Source organism: Camelus ferus, chromosome 3 (assembly GCF_009834535.1).
Source record: "Camelus ferus isolate YT-003-E chromosome 3, BCGSAC_Cfer_1.0, whole genome shotgun sequence".
Classification (NCBI taxonomy): Eukaryota; Metazoa; Chordata; class Mammalia; order Artiodactyla; family Camelidae; genus Camelus; species Camelus ferus.
In genome coordinates, this window is record NC_045698.1 from 13921408 (window position 1) to 13947914 (window position 26507).

Genomic DNA, 26507 nt, shown 5'->3' on the forward strand with positions numbered 1-26507 from the left:
AGACCATTTGTCACTTGATAGTGTATTGTGCTTAATAAACAGGCAGCATATACAGCACATAGATATTTTGGAAAGCTTTCTAACTTCCCAAACCAAAGCTATGACCCAATGAGACAAAAGCACCTCAAGAAGTAAAATCTCTGCACAGAAAATGCTTCAGCCTGTTATTTATGCTTTTAGGTAATGAAGATTTTAGAAATTCCAGTAATCTTGAGTTTTACAAATGCTATGGAACCATTTTAAGCATCTTTTATTTCTTTGAAAAATTCACATGAAAGCTATTTGGATGGTTTAGTTCCCTGTCGGTAGACTAGCAGATGTCACGAAGCCAGGATTTAGGCATTCATTCCAGAGCTAAGGGAGCTACACAGGCCCATCCAGAAAATAGTTTCTCCCTCTGGCATCAGGATTCTGATTTGGGGTGGTTACCACCACATACTAGGTTGCTAGGTAACTGTGGGCCCAAAATGGAAATATTTCTAGGGGTCTTCTGTATCTTTTTTGAAGCATGGCGACAGTGACCATGTTCTCTTCCAATCTCTATGATTAGCGATGTAATTGGGAATCAGTCACTCAGTTGGCTTAGTCTACAGATCTCTTCATGTCTGACAGAACAGGATTGTCTTGGTCATCTTTGGGTGCCTTGACGTTCTCAACTGCCATAGTGACGTGACATTTAACAGTCAAGTTATTGGTCAATCTAAATGTGCTAATTTGGCTATCTGTAATGTGATAAATGACAAAACACAAGTCGAAGACTAGGACTTCCAGTTTTAAATGGGAGTCTTCTTTCTATCTGCACTCAATTTGCATTAATTGTGCTTAATGAATTATCTCCTTTGTATCAGATGACTATGTCAGTTTTAATGAGGATATATTAAGGCTTTCGGTTAAAGGTCCAATTAAGACATTCTTGACTTTCACTAAGCTAATCTTTCATAAGTAAATTTGGTCTATAAGGTTTTTACTCACTGTATATCAGATGATATCTTTAATGTGAATATATTTTGAAACACATTTTCTAGGTATTCTTGTCTTTCTTTTTGGAAGTTTGATTCCTATAGTCAAACCATCTTAGTTACTTTTTTAAGCTTTCCTTTTCAACTCTGCCATATCATCTTGTCATTATTTTGAAATATCTCTTATTTTTTGCTGTTATAACATCCCCAAATGAATGAGGTGCTCCTAACTGCCATCTCATCATAAGCTTCGTGAAAATTTCAGAAATATGTAAGAAAAACAAACACACTACTAAGGACGCAGTGAATATACTGGAATCATTTGTTCCGAGGTTACAATTAAACTAAAAATAGGCTGAGTAAACACTTCTAATTCTCTACAACTATTCTTTTTTTTTAAAAGATATTTTAGAAAGTTTTTTTTTTAATTTGGCGATTATTTCCAAACTCCATCACAATTTTATTTCTTATGTTAGCACATAAATTGACCATTGTTTCCTAAATAATGTCATGGTAAGCATTTGAAAACAACAATGCAGGATATTTACTATTTCTTTCTAATGGCTTTAAAGTTATAACACAAAGAAAATACTAAACATTTTACCAATAAGTAAATGTATAGATAAATTCAGATAATAAATCAAAGTGGAAAAGAAGATGAGGGGCTATCCTTACTCACATAAATTCATGCTAAAGCTCTTCATCCTATGAGAAATGTTAATTGAAGACTTCACTAATTTCCTTTTTGTTGTACTAAATCAAGTCATATATGTCTTTGACTTTACATATGGAGAAACTCTAAAATTAAGAGTTTTTTTCATGAGATGCTAGAGTTAAAAATGGAATTTGACTCTCTTCTGCATCTCTTTTTCCAGAAGTATGAAACACACCTGAACATGGAAAACATTCATCTGTTTCCTACTTTGTAACATCTGACGTCTATAAATGCAGTTTATAATAATAATAATAATAATTCATATTACAATAATTTTTATTAGTTGAAATATATGAGAGGTAGCATATATGGCTTTTTAAAAAACAGGGTCTTTGGAATAAAGCAAAACTGGATTTAAATTCTAGATCTGCCACTTTATCACTATGTAAACTTGGCCAATTTACCTAATTTTCTGAGCCTTAGTTTCTTCATCTGTAGAATGGGACTAATACTATAGACTCTTTAGGGTTGTTAGAGGGGCTTTTGACTTGCTGTATAAACCTCTGGCCCACAGAGAGCAAGCAATGAATGGTCACTGTTTGTAACAGTCATGTGATGTAGGTCACATTTCCAGAAAGCCCTCTAGCCTCTTGTGTCATCACAGGGTTGCTCATCCATCAGCAGCCACACAGGACATTCCTGAATTTCAATTGCAGTATGCCAGCAAGTGAGCACAGGCTGTTTAAATCAAGGTTTCTTTCCTACTGGTAAACAGCCTGGTCCCAATTCTATTTTTAAGAAAGTTGGTGATTATATTGCTGCAAATTGCACATCCTTGTTTTGAGTCGAAAGAGACAAAAGCTAGACATGGCATGCCCTTAGAAATCTGAATAATCTTACTAATAGTTTAGAAAATTGAAATACAAAAGGCTGAAGTCAGGAAGCTTTTCACAAATGCCTGTAAGACGCAAACTCCCTTTCATTATCAATTCTGCAGACTTGGAGTTAATTGCATTTCAGGGCACATTGCAAGGTACAGCTTTTCAAGGCGCAGTTTCCTTAATTAGTACAAACATTTAGTCCCTGAGAAATGTGGAAGTATAGGATTGCTTTTGTATTTGTTAATGTTTTCTGTATTTTATTCACTGTTTGCACCTAGAGGCCCATGTGAATGACACATTTTTATTAAAATCAAGAACAAATATTATGTAAATTATGCCCCCAAACACAAGCTTTGGAGTCTGACGATTTTAAGGAAGCTTTGGAAGGATTCATTTCAGCTGTCTAACCAAAACAAAACAAAAAAATATAAGGCACAAGCTAATGAATTTGTGCTTCTTAGTATTTGCTTTTGGAGAAAATATACCAATCACCTTTGCGTAGCAACAACTGGGAGACTGTGTGAAACATAGCTGGTGTTCAATTAAATGCTCCCAATGACAGAGCAATTACTGAGGACATTAACAATATTATGGAGCAATTATATATAAATATTTTTATGAAATAAAGTGTATATGTTGAAACATTCACATGAACATGCATGTATGTGAGACATCCACACTGATATGCATTTCCCAAACATAGTTTTTCAAAATTTCTTTCCATGAATTTAATAATTAGAACTCCTGTTTTGCCAAAGTAACATCCAGTTTGGTTTACTCTGTGTTAAGATTTTTCAACCTCAGCACTACTGATATTCTGAAACAGATAATTCTTTGTTGTGGGGACTCACTTGTGAGCTGCAGGATGCTCAGGACCATCCCTGACATCTATCTACAGATGACAGTAGTATTCCTCCCCAAGTTGTGATCACCAAACACATCTTCAAACATTGCCAGTGGTCCCTTGGTAGGGGTGTTAGAGCAGGCAGATAGCCAGATATGAGCAAAGAAAGAGGGGCACAGGCCAAGTGGCAGGAAATCATATGTCATCTAAACAACGGGGGTCCCTGGGCAGAGGAAAAAAGCTGGAACCTCTGGACTGATAAGAAATCACACATTTGGGGTATGAGTGTCCTGGAGGCCAACAAAGAAAGGGAAAAAAGCAGGAATCTCTAGTGTCTAAATGTAACCTTTTGCTCATTATGCCCTCATTACAAGTAAATTAGCCTTGCAAATTAGAAGTTCCCATTATGCACTGACATCATGACACTTCCCATCCAGACTAAATAAGGACAAAAATCCCTCTTCCCCTTGAGAAGGTTGATCTGGGGTGAAAATCAGTGAATACAACTCTAAACCCTTCCCCCTGAATGAATATTCTGTCCATTCATTTTTACACCCTATGTAACCAAATTGCCAAAGAAACTCAGTGCAGCCACTCACCTGAGTCTGCCCTCTCGCCCCTTGACCGTGTACTATCCATCCCTCAAAACATCCTCATTTTACTTTCTAAACCTCCGTGTCTGTCTCTGAATTCTTTCTGCGATGAGACAAGAACCTAACTGCCGGCAACAGGGGGGTTTTGCCCTGGGGTGACCACTGTTTTACGTGGAACGGTGATTTTGTGTATGTGAGGATGTACAGAGCAACACTGAAAGAAGTCTGTCCCTTACCTCAAGTTTTCCTCCTTTTGCCTACCTTTTTGGAACATCTCTTCCACCCTTCACAGCATTTTAAAATTCCATTATTACTTATTTTGAAATGCACCTCCTCCTATCATTGTTTTTATTAAAGTTATTCATGCATCTCTGATTTCTCTTCTCCCCGCACCGACATTGCTGTCAGGATAAATTTCCAAGATGTGGACTTAGCACAAAGCCTCTTCGTGATCTCTCTCCAGCTTCTCTCTCCAACCTCATTATTTGCCATTCCCACACAGGCAACCTGAGCTCCTTGTGTACACAACAAACTTCAGTTATCTTCTCTATTCTTCACCTGTCTAATCCTTAACCTGGATTTTGAGCCTCAATTCAATCTTCCTCAACTCATTCCCTCTAGGAGATGTTGGGCACACCTGTTCACTACACATTTTATCAGACCTTTATCACCCTTATCAAAGGATGCAAATTTTTTTTTGGTCTCTTCACTAGACTTCAAGCTGCTCTGTGTGTGTGTGCCTGTGTTTAATGTCTTTATCACAAAGGCTATTGTAATATTTGCATATGATAGGTGCTTTAAATATCACTTTTAAAAATAAATGTATTTCCCACCTCTTTTAATTAAAAAATACAGAATTCATCATTAACATCAAGTTTTAGCCTTCAAAAGAAAGTCTTACCAATGTTTATCAAACATTTTCACAACAAACTCACAGCATGAAGTATTTTTATTCTCAAAGGTGTTGGCTCCTTTTGGTAAATGGCTGCATTTGTAAATAACTTTTATAATGCTAGCTTTCAATACAATTAGACAAATTTTACTTACTAAATGTCAAAAATGATATTAAAATATGGCATACTATGGAATAATAAAGCACAGTGGGCTTTCCTCTGGTTGGATAAATAAGCATATCAACTCCCGCCTGCATCCCTTAATTAAAGATCAGTTTCCATCACTGGGTTTATGCATGTTACTTTGTACACTTTGCCTGTCCTGCCTCTTACAAGCCACATGCAGCTCCTGCTCTCAGTGTGACAGAGGTGTTATCAACTGACAGGGTACTCTCTCTGCTGCATTCACGGATGAAACAGAATTGTTTAATACACACATTTGTGCACAGAAAATGGTTTCTCTCCATGCATGAGTGCTGTGGCCATTTTTTTAAAAACTTAAAAACAATCATGCTCACATAAAAGAAAATTGAAACACTTCACAAATGTTACATAGATACCTAGGAGAATATTTATCGTATTAACTTTTGTCAAAATGGATGAGAACTAAAGAGAGTGAGAATAAGAACTCGATGGGGAAAAGCAGACAGATTTATTAAGGACTTCAGGCTTTCTAGGGCCTTAGGATTATCCAAGGGTATAAACACAAGGTAACCAAAGAGTTTTAAACATTACGTAGTTCTTTGATTTTGTCATAATTGAGACAAAAAAAAAAAAAAAAAAACTCCCTTCTCATTACGCAAGGAAAGGTTTAATTACATCTGCGCATACTACAGTAATAAAATATTAATGAGCACTTACTATGTGAAGCACTTTGTCAATCTAATTTAATTCTCCCAACATATTTATGCAGTATTATTATTCCCTGTTCATATGTTCAACATTGAGATTCAGCAAGGTTGAATGACTGTGTAAGACCCCACAACTAGTAAACCAAGCCACTGGAAATCTCACATCGGTCTTCCTGCCTTCAGAGGTGATTCTCTAAGGAACACTCCACACTGCCTTGGACAAGATTGCATTTATAGAGTCACTGCTGGATGCAGACCACTCAGCTTAGCACTTTAAGCTCATCACTTGAGTCAGTCTCACAATGAATAACTCTGAGAGACAGATATTAGTGTTCTTCTTTCACAAATAAGGGTGATTTCCTAAAGGTTTGCAGCTACTGTAACCGGACAAGGATTCAGAGCCGAATGTTATTCCCAAACCTTCATTTTAAAAACTGTATTTATACCCCTAATCATTAAGGTACCAAAGATTCTCTAGTCTGTGATTAAATATTTCTATATAAAATTTTCCAGTCAATTACACTCCCATCTATTAAGTCGAATGGAAAAAAAAAAAATCTGTGTGGTCAACAATATACTCATGGAGATAGCTACAGATATTCTAAATTTGACAGCAACCCATCTGTTACTCACTCAGGTAAAGAATCAGTTAATATGATAATTGGATTATAGTCAGTAGGAAATAACATGGAAATTAAATATTATTTTATTCATTTTGAATTGCTGTGAGAAGCAATAAAATCGTTACAGGTCTAAAAGGTGAAAATATAACATACCTCACTAAGCTATTAGCACTGTCAGGATCTTGTGCCAAAACTGTGCCAACGACAGTCCCGATCTTGGCATTTTCATAGACTTCCATGACGTAGGAGGGCATGGAAAACAATGGTGGCTCGTCTACATCCCCAACAATGATCTTCAGCATGGTAGCATCTTTAAAAGGACCCAAGTGAGAAAAGCGAAAATCAAGATGTGTATTTGCTCCTTCTATGTTGAGGGTATATGATTTCTTTTTCTCATAGTTCAGCGGCTGTGGGGGAAAAATAAGATTTCCAATATTATGACTATTATCAGTTTTCAAACAAACATTTTCTTTTCCTTTTTTGAAACAAACAAGCATGGATGGGTTTAGGTCAATCTGTTTCCATTTATAAACAAACTATGAAGTTTGTCTTGACAATAACATCTAAAGCAGAAATCATGAAAATTCAAGTCTGAATCAATTGTGATTTTTCAGAGCCATAAACAGGATGATAACTGGATACAAAAGGATATTTCCCACAGGCAAGTAAATATTGCTTTTTGGAGACTCAATCTTAGTCTCTTCTAGTAACTTCTTTCTATCTCCTCCTCAACTTAAATTATTAATTTAAAAAAAAATTGCTACTAAATTGCTAAATTAAAAAATACATTTTTTACATTAAAACAATATATCGCATATCATTACTTTTTATGTATTATCATCTTATTTACCCCTTATTGATTTTGAACTTGATATCTTATTTTGAAATCCGATAAATTTTTAAGTTTTCATTTCAGCAATACTTTCTTGAAATCTTAGTAAAAGATTTTCTACAGACGTCAGAATTTTTTAGTGTGGTTTTAACTGTATTCACTTTCTTTTTTTGCTGGTAATACCATTTCATGTATTTGTTTTTTTGTTCATTTCCTTTATTTGGATGTTTTGATCAATTTTATTTTTTATAGCATTCTGTTTGTATGCCATTTACTTTTTAGCTTTGAGTCTTTATTAATAGTTTCTCATAAACTTTTTAGTTTTTTTTCTCATTTCGAAAAATCATCTAGCCAACATTTTTTTTTTTTTCTGTTAATAATGTCAGAAGTCGTGACTTTGGCTTAGCATACAATAATGAATGAAATAAGGTCCGGCTGGTGTTTTGTCTCAGGGAATACATATATAGGATATAAAAGAGTAAACAGACATTTATAGCCCTGTGTATCTAGTGCTATAAGGCAGAGGAGGTATTATGAAAGTAACAGGGATATAAACTCAGACACAGGAGCATATGAGCAGGTAGGTAGTACTTGCAAGAGGAAGACCTTTTTTGGATCAGAACTCAAGGTTTCAAAAGTGTTAAACGTGAGGCACATAACAGGTTCTGTGACCCTAAATGAGCTTAGATTTAGAACTAACCATGTCAGAAGTCTCCATGGTGATGTTACGGCAGGTGATACAGAGATCAGCCTTTTATTTTGAGCCTAGGGAAACATCTATAGATAAACATTTATGAGAAGAAACAGTAGATTTCTTTTTCACCCCTATTTCTGTCACTGATTCTGCACTGGCCTGCTTCAGTCTTGCAGCCTTCTTTCTTGGCATAATCAGAGAATGACCATTCCCTATGGAGGAACTCATATTTTCCTTTACCTTAGGGGCCGAGAAGCTGATTAGAAAGAGTATTCTTAATGGGATTTTATAAACAGTAGATCAGTCCTACTGATGATTATTTCCCTATCTCTTCTGAATTGCTTTGGAAAATTGAACTTCCCAGAGACTGAACACAAGGAAAAACAACCATTTAATTTCCAAACCAGATAATAAGAATCTGGAACCAATAATACGTCTCAGGGGTCTGGATAAGACTAGGTCACTACAATAGTCTACAAGTGTTTGTAAGACAAAACAAGAATTCTGAAAATACTAAAAACTCAAATTCTTAAATATGAACCATCTATATAAAATATACAGATTTATATATGATAAAATATTATGTATTTTAGATTTATATATTTTAAAGAGGGGCTAACTGACCTGCAGCTTATGGCCTATCAGTTGGGAGTCATTTCCTTCCCAAGAAGTTTAAACTAGAAATGAATTGCAAAAGTAACTAGCACCCATCTTGTTTAGGGAATTGCATGACTTTTAGTTAGACCCATAGATTTATTACACTTTTTCTTTCCTTGATTCCTCTCTCCTTAACATAATATTTGGTCTTAGACTAATTCAATAAGTCTCCAAATTTAAATCACCTGACTTAGCAATGGTACAGACTTGCTGCCTATCAAGAATGAGGTGCACGGCTACAGTCCCCCTGGCACAGAGGAGATGGACTATCAGAATCCTGGCATTTTGCTCATAGAAAGCATCACCCTTGGCAGGTTTACTGCTCATTTAAGGTCAAGTTTAATTCCTTAGACTCAACCTGCTGCATCTGGTCGACTATATAATGACTAAGGTTCATTAAGAGTCTTTCTGACTTTCAATAAAATTTGTGGAGATAATTTTTGCCACCTCTACCTCATCAGATATTATTATCAAGATGTGCATCCAATATGACAGTCATCTCTTTTTCCATTCTTTAGCAGGTCCCTTGGCAAGTTAGCTGTCATTTGTCTTAACACTAACCTACCTCCTGATGAGGTATAAACTGTTTATGTGAATAAATGGTTTCATGTTAATGATTATCTCAAATATGCTCAGCTACCCCAAGACACAAATAATCATTCTGAAGGACTTTGTGAGGCCTGGCTGATGGATGGATAAGGACCCATCTAGAGTCATCAAACAATGAGAAGAGTATTTAAGTTTGGGACAGGAATTTAGAAGCAGATGAATTAATGTAAATGGAAACATTTTAACAATCACATTTATGAAGAAAACGTGGCAGTGCTAAATTGCAAGTATAGAAAAACTGGGAGGAAATTACACTATTTATTCTTGGAGGTTGCAGGATTACATATACAATATAAAGTATGTCAATTCGTTGTTTTGTAGTAGAACTACAGTAGTACATAGAAATTGGATTAGGAGTATAATTGTATTTTTCCTATTACTATAAATCCTGGTAAAGCTGTCCAAATACTGATCATTCATACACTGTAGATAGATATTCCAGTAATTTCCTAGTAATCTCTTGTTCCTGGGAAACTAGTTAGAACTCTGTCTATGGGTTTCACTTTCCATAGTTACCAGCAGATTTTTTATTACCTAAAAATAGCCAATGAAAAACAGTATGTCAAGAACAGTGAAATTTATTCATCTAATACCTGGTTTTTATGAAAAGATAGTGGAGGGAAAAAACATTAAAAGAGAAAAAAAAAGAAAATTTACTCAGGCTATTAACATACCACAGAAAGCAAAAACATGAAATGTCTAGCTGAGAGTTTATGAAACACAAAACGTACCCTTTCCCACTTTCAAAACAAAACAAAACAAAAATGGATACAAAATAAGTCCATAAATGTGAGGCATGGTGGGAACTTGCTAAGGGCAATTATACAGCCAGAGACTGTTTATGAGAATAAGAAAGACTTTTCCTGCTATACTATCTTAAAACTTCAACTGTCAATGCTTATAGCTCTTTTTGGCTGGATTTGGACAGAAATCATTTGAATGGAACAGATGATTAAAATATTCAAGCTGAAAAAAGAATTGGGAAAAGAGTTCTTCCTTTTTGTTACTTGAAAACGCTTGGAAAGAATAAGATCCTGTCTTTCACAATGTTCACCGTTATTTTTGCCTCACTAAGATGTTTGGTGTATGGGATGGGGTTTTATAATTTGAATCTAGTTTATCCTATTTAACAAAATTTCAGAACTATGCCAAGTTTCTTTTTTCTTTTTTAATTTTTTTGAAAACTGCAAGTCTGGATTATCAGTTCAGTATCTAATATGAAAAGCAGGTGACCCTAAAGCAATGGCGTTCTACTGGAGATTACTAACATATTAACATTTAGGCAGGAATATTCCAGAAACACTATCTGATTCATTTTTCATTTTCATAGAATGTGCCCTGGCTTTAATTCTCTGGACAAGTCTCAATTGTGGCCAAAGTTCTGAGAGTTACAAACAAAAACTGTTGTATCATTGATGTTCATAGTTAACCAATGCTATGATTATTGTCATCAAATTTAGTAAATTAAAATTGTTTTAATAGCATATGTGTCAATTATAACATGAGACATACTTATCCTAGGAAACTATCATTTATCTGAAATGAAAAATTAACTAGTTGTCCTGTATTTTACCTAGCAATGCTAACTAGGATACAATCATGACAATCATTGTTGGTAATCAAATACACTAGCAATATATAATCAACAGCAAATATAGCAGAGATATTTATTGGCAACTTCCAACTTCAAAAAAATATGTTAGCTTTAATCATTTGAAATTCCTGTTATCAACAATGTATGACATACACTAAAGGTAATTTCATGATTCAGCTTAAGATATTTGTAGTTCTGACATTGAACCATCTAAGCATTTCTGGAATAATTCAACTTGCTATGTGTTTTGTTTTACTGAGACGGTGCTTGGAATGGTTCCACATGTATTCATAAATGAGATTTGTGTTGGTTTATTAGGTTTTTGTATTAATGCCATTGCATTCGTTTCTAGGGGCTGTCATAACAAATTACCAAACACTGGGTGACTTGAAACAACAGAAATGTATTCTCTTGCACTTCTGGAGACAAGTCTGAAATTTGGCAGAGCTGAGGGCCTATGGGGAATGTAATCTATTCCTCACCTCTTCCAACTTCTGTGGGTGCCCTGGCATGCCTGGGGAAGAAGCTACCCCAGCACTGTTGGGAATCCAGTTTGCATTCTCATTCAACCACCTGTGGGATGAAACTCTAGGCTTGGTGTTCAGAAATGCTTTGCAGCTGTGGGCCATAAATATGCTTTTCAGGGGAAACAGAAAATTTCAGGTAACTCATGTCACAACTATTTTGGTTAGATTGTGTATTCTCCAATGTAATAGTCCCTCATTTTAATGTTCAAAATTATTTGCCTATGATCTCCATTCTTGAAGGCCAGCACAGCTGGATATAAAGGATTTGACTCATATTTACTTTCCTTAGTCTATGGTACGTATTGCTCCATGCATGCTTAAAAGCAATCGCCCATGCAAAGTTTCCCCTGACCCTCCTCCATCTTTGAAAAATTGGTCCTCTTTTATCTGTGAACTCATAACAATTTAAGTAAACCTATACCATTAGCATTTGACATCTTGTATTATAACAATGTATCATGTCTATTCAGTTTTCCCTAAGAGCAAGGATATTATCTAATTCATCTTCATATTTCAGGTACTTGGCATAATTCCTGGTACATGGTGGGTGATTAATAATCCTTCTTCAATCTCAAATAAAGCTGTGCTTAGAGAACAGAAAAGTGCTATTACATGGTTTACACCTGAAGGATGGAAAGTTCTATGTTATTTCTAAAATATGAAATGAACACCTATGTGTGAACTAAGCAATGAACATTTATCAACTCATTTGATAATCACAACTCCTGTGACTTGTTATTGTTTCCATTTACAAATGAAGAAACCAAGGAACAGAAAAGTTAAGAAGCTTATTCAGGGGCAACAGCCTGTAACTGATATACTTGGGATTTGAACTAAGGCAGTGGGCCTCCAGAAGCTGTGCCCTGAGGCACTATGACATTCTGCCTGAAATCTAATCAGCATATAAATAATGTAACATAGCATTCCAATGTGACTGACTCATAGTGAACAGATTTATAGTGGAATGAAATGTCCTCACTATTACAGGGTATATTCATGCATCTTTCCAAGTATTTATAAAGACATTAAAAATGAACTATCAACTTCATGAATTATAACTTCATTAATTCTGGCTACGAAAACTCATAATTTCCTTAATTCACAGATTCACAAAGCTAAGAAACTAAGATGTTTTTCATGCAAAGTCCTCTACAGCCTCTGTCTCTGTTAGAAGTGCTTATTCTGGTGTCAGTTTAACCACCCCAGGTAAGCTTCTCTTACTTGTGTTTGGTCACTGCTCAGCGTCCTCATGCAGCTCACTGACAGTGAGCTGACTCCAGTCTTCATCTCAAGTTTCAGTTTCTTAATTTTATCCTATTACTCTTAGTAATTACTTTTACATATCATTGCTCTTCCTAACTTAGAAAACCATACTTTTCCCTCTTTAATATTAACACATTTCTTATTATTGTAGATAAGTTATCATCCTTCCCATCAATCATTTTCTAGCCAGCTGTACATATTTGGAATTTTTTAACTGTTTCTCATTAATCACTTCTACTACTCATTAAATCACACTAATATATTCCTTCGCTGGAACTAGATAACCATCATAAATAGACAGATACTGAAAACAGCATTTAGTCAGATTGCTCTAGGATTCAATTCTTCTTGGAGTTCAAGAAGTTCATCAAATTTTGTTTTCCTAAATAACAAGAAGAGATTCCACAGGACCTCTCCTTGATCCATTTTCTATTTTGTATCATCGTCCACATTGTTAGCTGTGGGAATGGGAAAATAATGGGACTGGTTGCAACATTATTTAATAGATGAAAAAAAAATGTCACTTTGATTATGCAAAAAATGGCCAAATTCTGAAATAGTGACTGACATTATTAATTTTTGTTTTCTGAGAAAAATATCTATTTTAAATAATATCTTGCCCAACATAAGAACAATTGCTTGCATCTGAATACTGTTTCTTCAGCTAGGTTTTCTTATGCTATGATTTGTGGTCCTTGTCAGAAGCCTTTTCTGCACGGTAGACGTTCTGTGAAGACTAGAACACATGTATGCACCTTATATTATAAATTCTCTATATAGAAGAATGTATTACCCATTTAATGTGCATAATTCCAAGGTTATCAATACAAATAAATATTACATACTTGCTTCCTGTCAATGGAAGACTGGGAAAACACATGGAAATGTTTTATTTTAAATAACAAATGTACATATATAATATATAAAGTATATTTATTTATTCCTTATTATTCTATTTATATACACTCATATACTAGCACATATATGTGCGTTACATGTGTGGGTATTTCAATATGCCCACACTTATGAAAACTTATCTATAACTTATGGATGTGGATAGCTTAACTCAGTAGGGTGTTTCAACAGATCATTCATTTCCAATTATATTACATTGTAGGAATATGTGTTAAAAACTGTTAATGAATGCTCAAAGTAGTTTCAACAGATCTGTCACTCCACAGGCCATACCTACAGATGAAGAGTAAGAATAAGAAGTTTCCCCAAAGCAGTTCTCCATCAGAGGTATTCTAAATACAGTGATAGACTTCACTGAATTGAAAGTTGGACTTTCTCCTCTTCAGCTTCTGGCTGGGCAGGAGAACCACTTTCCAGATACTAGGATCTTACAAGAATAAAAACAGTAACCTGGTGGAGGTTTTTAATAATAAAATCCCTAATGAATGTTTAGTTTTTGTAAATAACTCATTAGAATTAGAAACCTATTTCTTTTATGTACAAAGTGTGCTCGTGTGCTTGCTTGTGTGTGCTTTTGCAATTGGCTGGAATGACTTATTTTTTATTGCACTTTGTGGTTCACAGCCCCAAAACTTTACACTATAATGGCAAAGGACATCCTGATTCTTAGTCGGTTGCTCAGTGCATGTCAAAGAAATGATAAGAAAAATTCAATAAATGTAATCTACTAAAAATTTAAAATGTGGTTATTTAGAATAGACCTAGTATGGTTATAATTAAAAACATTTTCATAGTTTTTCTCTTAGGATTAATTTAAACTTAAAAAAATACTTTTTATAATTTTTTATGTTTATTTTCATGACCCATCTCTAATCCTGTGTTAAATAAGATGGTATAATGATCTTTAACACACTGTATGGTATAAAATTTAAAAAAAAAAAATACAAAGTACCCAGTTGCAAAATGTTTAACAACTACTGTGGACAGGAATAGACTTGTAGCACATGTAGATAGACATTCAGGGATATTGTCATTACATTCATAGTGAATTAATTAGAAAAGTTCTTTCTACTCTATCAGATCTAGCAGATTTAAGAGGCATATGGAATTGCTATGTTTTGCACAGTGAGAAATTAGTGAAATGCCTTCCTTGATATGTAAAAAGAAAAGATAATTCAAAGAAGGATATGTGTGACTGAAACATAACTAGAGATGTTATACTACAAAGACAACATTGAACTTTGAAAAAATCTCCTCTTACAGAAGATGGATGGGGAAGTAGCTCACCAAGACACGTGAATGACAGCATACACATGTGACATAATCTACACAGGATATGTCAATTTTTGTGTGCTTACAGGTGGATAGGATAACATGAAATAAACAGGTAGTAAAATAACCACATGGAGTGGTCTGGAAAGTGCAATTAAAATTTGGTGCAAAAAGAGGAAGAAAGGAACACAAGAAGAAAAGCAGACTTTGAGATCTTATTGCAATTGTTAGCCAGACACAGCCTGTTTCCACCTTATTTTATCTATTTGTAATTATCACTTTGGAACATGCTAAAATAAGAAAAGTGAAGATTAATAGACTTGAGATAATGTCATCGATCTCTTAAAGGGCAAGACCAAAATCTATATTTCATCTGAGAGTAAAGATCAGATTTTCCACCATCCTTCACTGCCTTGCAGACCAAGATGAAGATTTCTGGCTTAAACTAATAGTCATTGTATTTGCAATTAAATGCACTTAACAAAGACAAGTGATACTCCAGACAGCATTTGCCAAAAGTCAAGAGAGCAAATAGAGTTGGAGTTCTGAATTAAAAATATATATATATAGCAGAACAGCTTCTATAAAGAATCTAAATTAACACAGGGACCACAAGAAGAAAACCCGAGAAAGACAGCTAAGAAGAACATCCCTAGCTCCAGAAGTTTCTGTCAGAGGAAAGAGTGCATCAACTTGCATTCATCCTTATCTTTTTCCCTCTTCTACCCAGTCAGGCTCCATTAAACAATGAATGAAAGTTATCAAAGTGTATTTACAATGTACCACACCATGGACCGGTGAATTCAGCTTGGCAATTTTCTGATGAAGGCATGATATGGACAGGGATGTGTAGATGCTCCTGTAGGCTGATTTATAGAGCAATGCTAATTCTGATCTTTGGGAAGATTAGCTGTTCTGCCTTGCTGGCTAAAGTGAGATGCTTCAGAGATTAAATAAGGTTTTAAAGGACTGTTTTATCTATTTCCTGCCATCTGAATGAATGCCTCTTAAAAGTTAAAATCCATAGACTTATATAGTTTAGTTTTCAAATTGCAATTATTTATAACATAAGATATATAGCAATGAGGTAACTCTGAGACTGATTATTCCAATTCGCAGAATCAAGAAATTAGATAAATGCAAACATGAATGCGTTTTGGAGGAAGTGTAGACAACATTAGAAAATAAATTCAGGGAAGAAGGTGAAAGATGATTTGAACTCATTAAGGGGCAAGGTTAATTTTAGTAGATCATCCTACCATTTACACAATTAAAACACTTATCTTGAAAATACCTCCTCTTTTTGTGTTTGGTGTGTGTAATGTAGAATAGAGAACGTTAATTGCACACTTGTGCACACTTACGTGCATGTTCTATTTTGTCTTCATTTTTTCACAAACGACATCAAATTAATTGAGGCCATACAGGGTGGTAAGATCCCTATTGTCTCACAATCTATCCTTGTATTTTGAATTATGCGTATATTCACGCCATCCATCACTACTCTCATTTTTTGCAAACAGGATATAATTTCCTACTTTATAAAGACAATAGTTGTCCATAGGCAAGGACCCCCTTACCACTCTTCACACATACACATACTCCAGCTAGATCATTGCAAACCTATTTGCCGACATCTGTTTCTCCCTCCTGTTTGATTTTGGCAAAGAAGGAGGCATCATCATAGCTTCTTTCTTTCCATCTGTGATCCAAAGCCTATACAGGGCCTACTCTACCTCAGTGCATCTTTTTAAATCAGTTATCGTCTCTTTAGTAACCTCAGTTTCTTGTTTCTATTGACCTTCTATCCACCTGTATAGAGACACACTTTCAATCTCCCACTCAACATTAAAATCTTCATCTTGTGATGTTTGCATTTATTTCCATTATAAAATTTCCTCCCCACTTTACCACAAAGCTTCCCAAAGAGGATGGCATATTTCTTTTTCATTTTTTTCTCCCATGTCCATGCTTCTAATTTCTCCCCACCACATGAAATTTGTTCCTCTCTGCACTGTAGCAAATAATTAAATATATATATATATATATATATATATATATATATATATATATATATATCCATCTAAATCTGTAAAATGAGTAACTGTTCAGACTCTGAAGAGATAGACTCCTGAGTTCAATTTTCTGTCAATGAACTTCCACCTGGGTGCAGTTCTTTTTCTCTCTGTGATTCGGTTTCTGTAGCTGAATTGCAGTTTCTGTTTTATTAGTGAGAGTAATAACTCTCCTTATATCCTGATGTCCCAGTCAGATTTAAAGGAATGATAATAGGTGGATTAGCTCCATAAAGACCTGGAAAAAGTGCTTAAAACCCATCCTGACAAAGAGGAACCACTTAACAAACTTAGACGCCGTTCATACAGTTTTTGTGATGATGATGACACGATACTGATGCTGTATTGAGCTGAAAACTGGCTTGTGACAAGCATCCTGCCCTCCCATTTGCCAAATCAGATTAATATTTATAATGCTAAACTTGTTTTAAATTTCTAGAATACTTCACATTTTTAATGACTATCTTCCTCCTGGACAGCCTCCCTCGGGAATTTTCAGTGACAAAAGTTTCTTCTATTTTTTTGAAATTTTCTTCCCAGGCTCTATTTCTTTCCTACCTTCTGCTTGTTTCTTAAACCCTGCTGTTCCCTAGGTTCAGGATTCATGTTTCAGGAAGAATTATTCATCTGTTTACTGGAATTTACCTGAGTGAAGAAGCCATCCAAGGAATGAAAAGCAGGCAGTCCTCACTTCATCTTAAAATGGTCTGGTCCTCATGTAGTTTACGTCAATGATTAGTCAGAAATATTGCCATCAAACAAGACCTAGTCACGGTCCCACTTCGACACTGTCAATGGCTCTCCACTGGGTAAAATCGAACAAAGCCCTTTGTGTTCTTGAACCCACTAGCTCCTTCACTCTCTTTGCTCCAGAATCAAGGATCCTTGAATGTGCCATGCTCCACCCTACTCAGATTCCTTGTTTTGTTTTGTTTTGTTTTTTCCCTCTTCCTAGAATGTTCATCCTTACATTCTTTACCTGGTTACCTCCTAGGTTTCCTTCAGTTCTCTGTTCAATCATCCCTGAGTATCAGACAGGAACCAAATATCCTAGATTTTTTTTCCCCGATAGCACTGTATAACTCTCCTTCATAGAACAGTTTTTATTATCTCTGTAAGAATGCATGTGACATTTGACTGGTGTCTCTCCACTTCCACAGATTGGAAGCTCTATGCAGACAGAGACTAACTTTGGCTCTGTTCTTGCTTGCATGGCTTAAATTAGAGCTCAGTGATCAGCATGAAGAGGTACTCAAAATATATATATTTGTTAAATAAAGATATAGAAATTGACTATTTTTATTAACACATTTTTGATCCAGGTTTGACAATCTCAGGGGAAAAGAGATTAAAATGAAAAAAAAATATGTTAGATGAAGACATTCATATTTCATATAGACTAGTGATGACTATTTCTATGTAAGTATTTACACAGTTTAAGTTCTACTTTGTAGCCTCCTTTTGTAGCAGCCAAAAGATATATTAATTCTCAACTTTAAACCAATATAAAATTGTGATTATTTTATTAATGAGACTTTATATACTGCAAATTAAAAAGTATATATAAAACACACAAATAGATAGCTAGATGATAGATAATACATATAGACACAAATAAACAGAATAGATAGATAGATAGATAGATAGATAGATAGATAGATAGATAGATTGATTCACATCAATATTACAGTAGAACATCAGAATAAAATTTCTCAGCCCATGTTCTAAACATATTATACAGAAGAATCATCTGGAGTACTTGTTAAAAAGGCTAATTCCTCAGCTTCATTCCAGCCTTTCTGAATCAAAATATAATGAAGGTCAGGCCTAGGGACCTGAATGTTACTATATTGCCAAGCTGAAATTGTTAAACATTTAAAGACTGAGACAGACTGCATTAGGAGTTACATTTAAATCCTTCTTTGCTAATTGTCTGTGTTCCACTTCATTTTTACACGGTCGTGAACATTACGTTCTTTAAAAAGCAAAAAAAGCAATAGATTTAGTCCAATGACAAATTCTTAGGAATAAAAAAAGAATTGAGGGAGAAGGTTAATGGTTTCACTCAAGGATCCATGACCTTCAAGCGAACTCCTGTCTCCTAAAGATTGTTAGCCAACACTGGTGAATATTTTTACATTAGACAGAAAGTCTCTTAGCGTTACTTAGATTAGTACAATACAGAGTAATGACGTTAATAGAACTGGCATTCACGATGAGTCTGTTATCTGAAAATAAAGATAAGGGGACACATTCATAGTGTATTCTACATCCGACCTTCCCATCATACTGAAATATACTTAAGATTTAAAGAGTTAGACATAACCATAATTAAAATGTAATTATATTTCAAAGAAGAAACATTTTATCATTTTAATGACCTGACTATATAGCTCATTCATACCTCTGCCAAATTTCCATTCATGGAAAAATGAGTGAATTACCTAACTCACTAACAGAATGTTCTTTTTACCTTCTTTAATGAAAGGATCCCTTCTCTGGTCTCTTTGTCAGTGGAGATGGAGAATATCCCAACACCATCACCGTTAATGATGGAGTATGTCATGTCAGCATTTGAACCAGTGTCTGCATCATTTGCCTTGATTTTCCCAACAGCTGAACCAACTTGAGCTGACTCAGGAACATACAGTTGATAATGCTCTGAAAGATATTTCATATTACACTTATTTGATGATGTTAATGATCATAAAATAACAATACTACAAGAAAAAGACATTAACATATTTAGACCATACATCTATTTATATTTGCATCTATTTCATAGAGATTTACATTTCCCTGCAGGCACTTATGAAATAGATATTAAGCATAACTGACCGGTTGTTACCAGTTGTTTAATCGTCAAGTTAGAAACATATCTATCGCAGCTATTTATTTTTTATAGCAAACCTTAAATAGTTATATAAGTGACAGAAACTTTGAATTAAGAAGATTTTATTAAAAAGTGTCAACCAAGATTAAATTAATGGCGATTCAACGTTACACATAAATATAATTAGACTATATAAATATGTAACTATAGATGTGGAAGGAACATCTATAAAAATAATTTTCCTAAGCTAATATTTTGGTAGTTGTGGTATGATAATTTTTTTTTAAGTTTGTGCATCTGGTAAGTGTATGGAGTATTCCAATTTGCTTCTAAACGTACAATTGAATGTTTTAAAGCATTATATATAGATACAAAAAGTTGACCTGTATGTATGTATTTGTGTGTGTGTAGCTGTGTTTATTCATTATTCAATAAAGACTTTTTTTCCCAGTTCTCTTCTATAAACATTTCTGATGCTGACATCAAATACTAATTTTTAGTTCAACAGCCCTTACCAACAGAACATTTCATGGGTTGAGTACGTCTTCCATGAAACACGTGATCCCCTGATCTTAGTCACATGCTTGTATCAGGATCTATTATACTTTTAAAGACTCTATCTATCCTGATATAGTTCATTGACATGGGAAGAACATGAGATCCAAATTTTATAGGTTACAAAAGCACCGTGGCTACTATCATGTGTACTCTTCCTCACTTTCCCTCAGATTGCTCCCCTGGGGGAATCCAGCTACCAGGTTGTACTGAAGCTCTACTGAGTAGACTATGTGACAAGGGACTAAAAACTGACAACAATCATGTCTGTAAGCTGAAGGCAAAAAGCATCCCTGCCTCCCTCTAGGCTAGAGGCTACCATACCAGCCAGTGATCATGTTCCTTGGTTTTTACTTAAAGGAATTGAAAACTTCTCTCCATGTAAAAACCAACACATGGATTTTTATAGCAGCTTTATTCATCATGGCCCAAACTCGGAAGCCACCAAAATTTCCTTTAGTAGATGAATGGATAAACAAACTGTAATACATCCATAAAATGAAATATTATTGACTGTTAAAAAGAAATGAGCTCGCAAGCCTTGTAAAGACATGGAGGAAAATCAGTGCATATTACTAAATGAAAGAGGCCAATCTAGAAAGGCTAACTACTGTATGATTTCAATTAAACGATATTCTGGAAAAGGCAAAACTGTGGAGACAATAAAAAGATTAGCAATTGCCAGGCCTGGGGTGGGGAGAGATGAATAGGCAGAGCTAAGAGGAAGTTTAAGACAGTGAAAATATTCTGTGGGATACAATAATGGTGGTCACTCTACATTATACATCTGTCCAAACCCACAGAATATGCAATACCAAGAGTTAACCCTAAGTTAAACTATGGATTTGGGGTGATTCTTATGTGCCAATGTAAGTTCACCCTTGGTTAAAAAAATGTGCAATTCTTGTGATTGATATTGATAATGGGGGATGCTATGTAAGTATAGGGGCAGATGATATATGGAAAGTCTCTGCATCTCCCTCTCAAATCTGCTGTAAATCTAAAACTCCTCTAAAAAATAGTCTTATTAAAAAGGATTATGTTTTAGAAATAATTATTAAACATGAGTTTAAAGGTGATATGATGTAACTCAAAAGGGTAATTCTAAGTATTGTAGGTATTCTAAAAAGTATATAATAAAGACTATAAAATGCCCAAATTAATCCAACCTAATATCATGTATAAAAACAAAGTATTCAAAACGAAGTGTCTACTAATCACTATAAAATAGCTGATGGATAATATTTATAAATCAATGGCAGTTTAGGATAATTTTTTAGAATTTCTAAGGACTGAACAAATAGCCAGATACTTTAAAAATACTCTAAATTTCAGGAGAATAAATGTGATGAGTCTCTTTTTTTTAGACAGCTTTATTGAGGTACACTTGATATGCAAAGAACTGTACATATTTAATGTGTACAATTTCATGAAAGTTTGCAGAAAAGCAAACACTGGTGATATCATCATCAAAATCGAGGTAATAAACACCTCCAATGTTTCCTAAAGTTTCCTTGCATTGCATTTTTTGTTTTGTTTTGTTCTGTTTTTGTAGTAAGAGCACTTAACATTAGATCTACTCTACTAACAAATTTTGAAGAGCACAACACTGCATTGCTAACTAGAGACATTATGTAGTACAGCAGAACTCTAGAATCTATTCATCCAGCATAACTAAAAGTTTGTATGGAATGAACAACAAAGCCCCATTTTCTCCTTCCACTATGCCCTCTACAATCACTATTGAATTAGATGCTTCTACAAGTTTGACTATTTTAGAAATCCTCATATACATGGAATCATTTGTCCTTTGTGACTGACTTATTTTACTTAGGTTCATCCATGTCATGCATGGCAGAATTCCATTCTTTTTAAAGGTTGAATAATATTCCATTGTATGACTATACCAAAACAAGCTAGGTTTAGAAGGAAGGTACCTCAAAATAATAGAGACATTAGCTCAGGGCTAATATCATACTCAATGCTAAAAAGATTGAAACATTTTTCTCAAAGATCTAGAGGAAGACAAGGAACTCATTCTCTCCACTTCTATTCGCCATTGTACTGGAAGTTCCAGCCAGAGAAATTAGGAAGGAAAAAATAAAAAGGAATCCAATTAGAAAGGAAAAAGTAAAATTATCTCTGCAGAAGACATGATCTTATAGGTAAAAAACCCTAAAGACTACATAAACCAAAAACAAATAAACAAATAAAAACCCTGTTAGAATGAAAAAAACAAATTCAGTGAAATTGGCACTTTACAAAGTCAACACACAAAGATCAGTTGTGTTTCTATCACTAACAATGGACAATCCAAAAAGGAAATTCAGAAAACCATCCTATTTACAATAGCATCAAAAAGAATAAAATACTTAGGAATAAACTTAAGCAAGGAGTGTACTGGAAAGTCACTGTGTACTGGAAACTACAAAACATTGATGAAATAAATTAAAGGAGACACAAATAAATTGAACTACATCCTATGCTGAGGGACTAAGAGGCTTAATATTGTTAAAATGTCCATACTACCCAAAGAAACCTACAAATTTAAAGCTATGTTAGCCTAACCACAATTCAATGACACTTTTTTCACAGAAATAGAAAAGAAAAAAACCTAGTCTTACAATTTGTATAAACTACAAAATACCCAGAATAGATAAAATAATCCTGAGAAAAAAGAACAAAGCTGGAGGCTTGACATTTCCAGATTTCAAAATATATTACAAGTCTACAATAATTAAACAGTATCATACTGGCACAGACATATAGACCAATGCAACAGAATTAAACCCATGCATATAGGGCCAATTGATCTTTGGTGGGGGTGCCAAGAGTAAAAAAATATGGGGAAATGATAGTTTCTTCATCAAATGGTATTGGGAAAATTAGATATACACGTGCAAAAATGAAATTGGACTTCTACCTTGCACTATACACAAAAATCACCTCAAAATAAATGAACAACTTAAATGTAAGACCAAAAAATGCAAAATTCCTAGAAGAAAACATGTGAAAAAAGTCTTCTTGATGTTGATCTTGGCAAAAAATTCTTGAGTATGACACCAAAAGCAAAGGCAATAAAAAGTGAAAGCAGATGAGTAGAATTACATCAAACAAAACACTTCTGCACAGCAAAGGAGACAATCAACAGAATGAAATGGCAACTTACAGGATGGGTGAAAATATTTGCAAACCACTTATCTGATGAGGGGTTAATTTCCAAAATGTTTAAGTAACTCCTACAAATCAACAGCAAAAAACAAACAAAAAACAATGAATAACCCAATTTTCAAAATAAGCCAAGGACTTGAACAGACATTTTTCAAATAAAGACATACAACAGGTGTATGAAAAGATGTTCAACATCATTAATTATCAAGGAAAAGCAAATCAACACCATAGGAAGAGATCTTCTCATACCTGTTAGGTTGTCTATTATCAAAAACCAAAATACAAAAAGTGTTGGCAAGGTTATGGAGAAACTGGAATCCTTGTACTCTGTTGGTGGGAATGTAAAATGGTGCAGCAACTAAGTAAAATACTGAGATGCCTCAAAAATTAAAAAAAAAAAATAGAACTACAATATGATCCAGCAATCTCACTATAGGGTATATATACCAAAGTATTAAAATTAGGATCTCAAAGAGAAGTCTATATTCTCAGGTTTGTTGCAGCATTATTCACAATGGCCAAGATAAGGAAATAATCCGTTTCTATTGATAGGTAAATGAATAAAAAGAATGAATAAACAACCTATCTGGTAAGAAAAAATACCAGCAATTTGGAAAATAAAAATACTGAATGTGTATGTTATGTGTCTGTGTATGATATTCTAGCTAGATAATTATAAGATTAATAGAAGAGGAAACTGGGGGAAAAACAGATTTTATGATAAACGGAGAGAAACTCAATGAGCTTTCAATGTCTCTAACAATAAAGATCACTAAGGACATAAAAGGTGGAGTTACTTGGAATTAATTCACTTCAGGGAAACAAAGATCTTTGTGGGTGGGGTTCTTCTAGAGTAGAAAGCATAATCTAAAAAGCCTAGTGTGCATTTAATGCTTAAATATTTTATTAGTATTTGTATTTAACATAAATATTCACATGTACCTTTGAAGGAGGCAGGGAGCAAGGGACCCAAAACTGGGACCTGTTGCCTAGAGACTTCTTTAAGGGTTTTAAAATTAACCTGTTTAAAGTTAACCTATAGTTGGCTTAGGTGATACTTTTGCTTGAATAATGAAAAAAACTCCCTTGAAGGACTAGAAAGCCGTGACTCGATCTAATCGATAGGACCACATGGTTTGAGGGTCTCGCTCACACAGTCTAGCTTGACCACATGTGTTAGCTTGACTACATTGTCTGAGGCTCCCTAGTTACCTAATTTTAGCCTGACTGCGCTGTTTGAAGGTCCCTAGTTACCTGATCTTGTTTTTGCAGAGTGTTTGTTTCACAGAGCAGAACGAGCTGGAAATGAAGCAGGAAAGGAGCAGGCAATGGAAAGAGTATAAGAAACACCAAAGGGGACAGATAAAAGGACCCTGTTAAGACCCCAAGAGCAGGGGTCCTTACGTCAAGTCACCTGACTCAAGTGTTTTTCCACTCGAGTGTCTTTTCCTCCTTTGAGCAATAAAACAGCTTTCATTCTGCCTCTTTGTTTCCACTGTGAATTCTTTCACGGCTGGAAGACAAGAACACACTCTTTGGGGTTTTCTCCATTTCAGGGGGCTTCCTTGCCCACTAACGCCATTGCAAATTTAATCCTCAATATAAAACCTTTATGTTCCATCATACTTTTAGGATAATGAGATTACCCATGGGAGGAAATATATACAATTATCCTAGAATAACAAAAGATATCAGACAAAACTTACTTTAAACATTAATTCTAACAACAACAACAAAAAAACCCCAAAACATGCAAACACCAATCCTGGAGACATATAACATGTAGAATTACCTTTAAGAATTCTGACAACTGAGAGCCAACAGTCCATAAATAATTAGGTATTAATCATTTTTGAATAATAATAATACATGAACCTTTGTTTACCTGTTATTTTATGAAAATTGGCATTTCCTTGAAGAGTAAAAAACATTTGGGAGAAACTTTAAAAGACAGGGGTCAAAATGTATTTATAAATCTTTGACTAATATTCTAAAGTTTTGCCACTGCTATTCATGATATAATTCAATCACATGGTCAGCTTATTATTTAGAAAACAATGCATTTTTATCTAAATAGGATTAACAAAGTCATAACTCCTAGAATCTTGGTATATATGGTAAATGATCTTATGCTTTTCCATGTTATTTTTACTCAGTAATTGCTCTCTCTGGGGAAAAAAAAAATCACTTGTCTTAGATAACTTTAAAGTACAGTCTAATCAGCATTTCTATAGTTGCCAAAAAATTCCTCAGAGTCCTCTGCCTGAGTTCACGGAAAGGTTATATACTGCAAGAGTATTATCCAATTTTCAATAGGATTTAAAGAATACATTGAGATTTTGATTTCACACACACTCATATGAACGTATATCCGAATTGTGTTAACAGTAAAGAATCACTGCAAAAAAAAATCCTTCATGGTAAAGCAAATTTTTGTTTTGTTGAGGGTTGAAGTAGGTAGTGACTTTTAAAATTATGTGCTACAAAAACTCCCTAAGTCAACCAAAGTGTCCGTATTTGCATCACTATATATTGTGAGGAGAGGAGAAGAAGAGGAGAAGAGGAGAAGACTTTGATCAGCAAGATGATTTAATGCTGTTAGGTGAGCTCCATAACTTTGGGATGTATTTTGGTCTTTATACTAATCAAATATCACCAGGATGTGGTTAGTTCCGGATGGTGTTTTAACTACTAAAACATGTTGAGATATTTTAACCTGAGTTCTGAATCTCTTATTTCCTAGTCATTAAAAGCTTTTTTTTTAAAACGTTTATTTTATTTTTTGTTGTTGCTTTTAAAGGGATATTTACGTTCATAGTTTTTCTCCCTGTCCTCTCCTACGTATAAAATACTATCTTGTTTATTGGATAGAGATTTTTCTCTTTTTCCTCATTTTTATATCATTGTTTTAATATTATTGTTGGTTCTTTTGATTGTTAATGCTTCCAACACTGATCTTAATTAAGCATTTTCAGTTATCTAGAATTCCTAATTTATTTCCTATATCTTTCACACATCATCAGGGTGCCTGCTATTTTTTCTTAATTATTTGAACAAAATGCATTTGTATCAGAAACATTAAGCCTTCTTTTCCTATTACATTGAAGCTACTTTTGTTTCTATTATATTTAAAATGATAATTAGTTTTCTAAAAAGAAAATGTGTCGACTATCATTAGTATATCCCCAGACTTTTGGATTACCTGTAAAAT

At 34.3% G+C, this 26507-nt stretch overlaps 1 protein-coding gene across 6 annotated transcripts in view; it reads right to left on the bottom strand.

Moving 5' to 3' along the window:
- The window catches only part of CDH18 (cadherin 18), a 627896-nt gene that overhangs the window by 74541 nt on the left and 526848 nt on the right, over nucleotides 1-26507 (bottom strand). For all 6 annotated transcript variants that reach the window (XM_032470371.1, XM_032470358.1, XM_006178333.3 and 3 more), the window contains 2 exons: nucleotides 19211-19398; nucleotides 6453-6706 (listed from right to left, as the gene is read on the bottom strand). In XM_032470371.1, the coding sequence (XP_032326262.1) occupies nucleotides 6453-6706; nucleotides 19211-19398 (442 nt within the window). The remainder of the gene's footprint in view (nucleotides 1-6452; nucleotides 6707-19210; nucleotides 19399-26507) is intronic.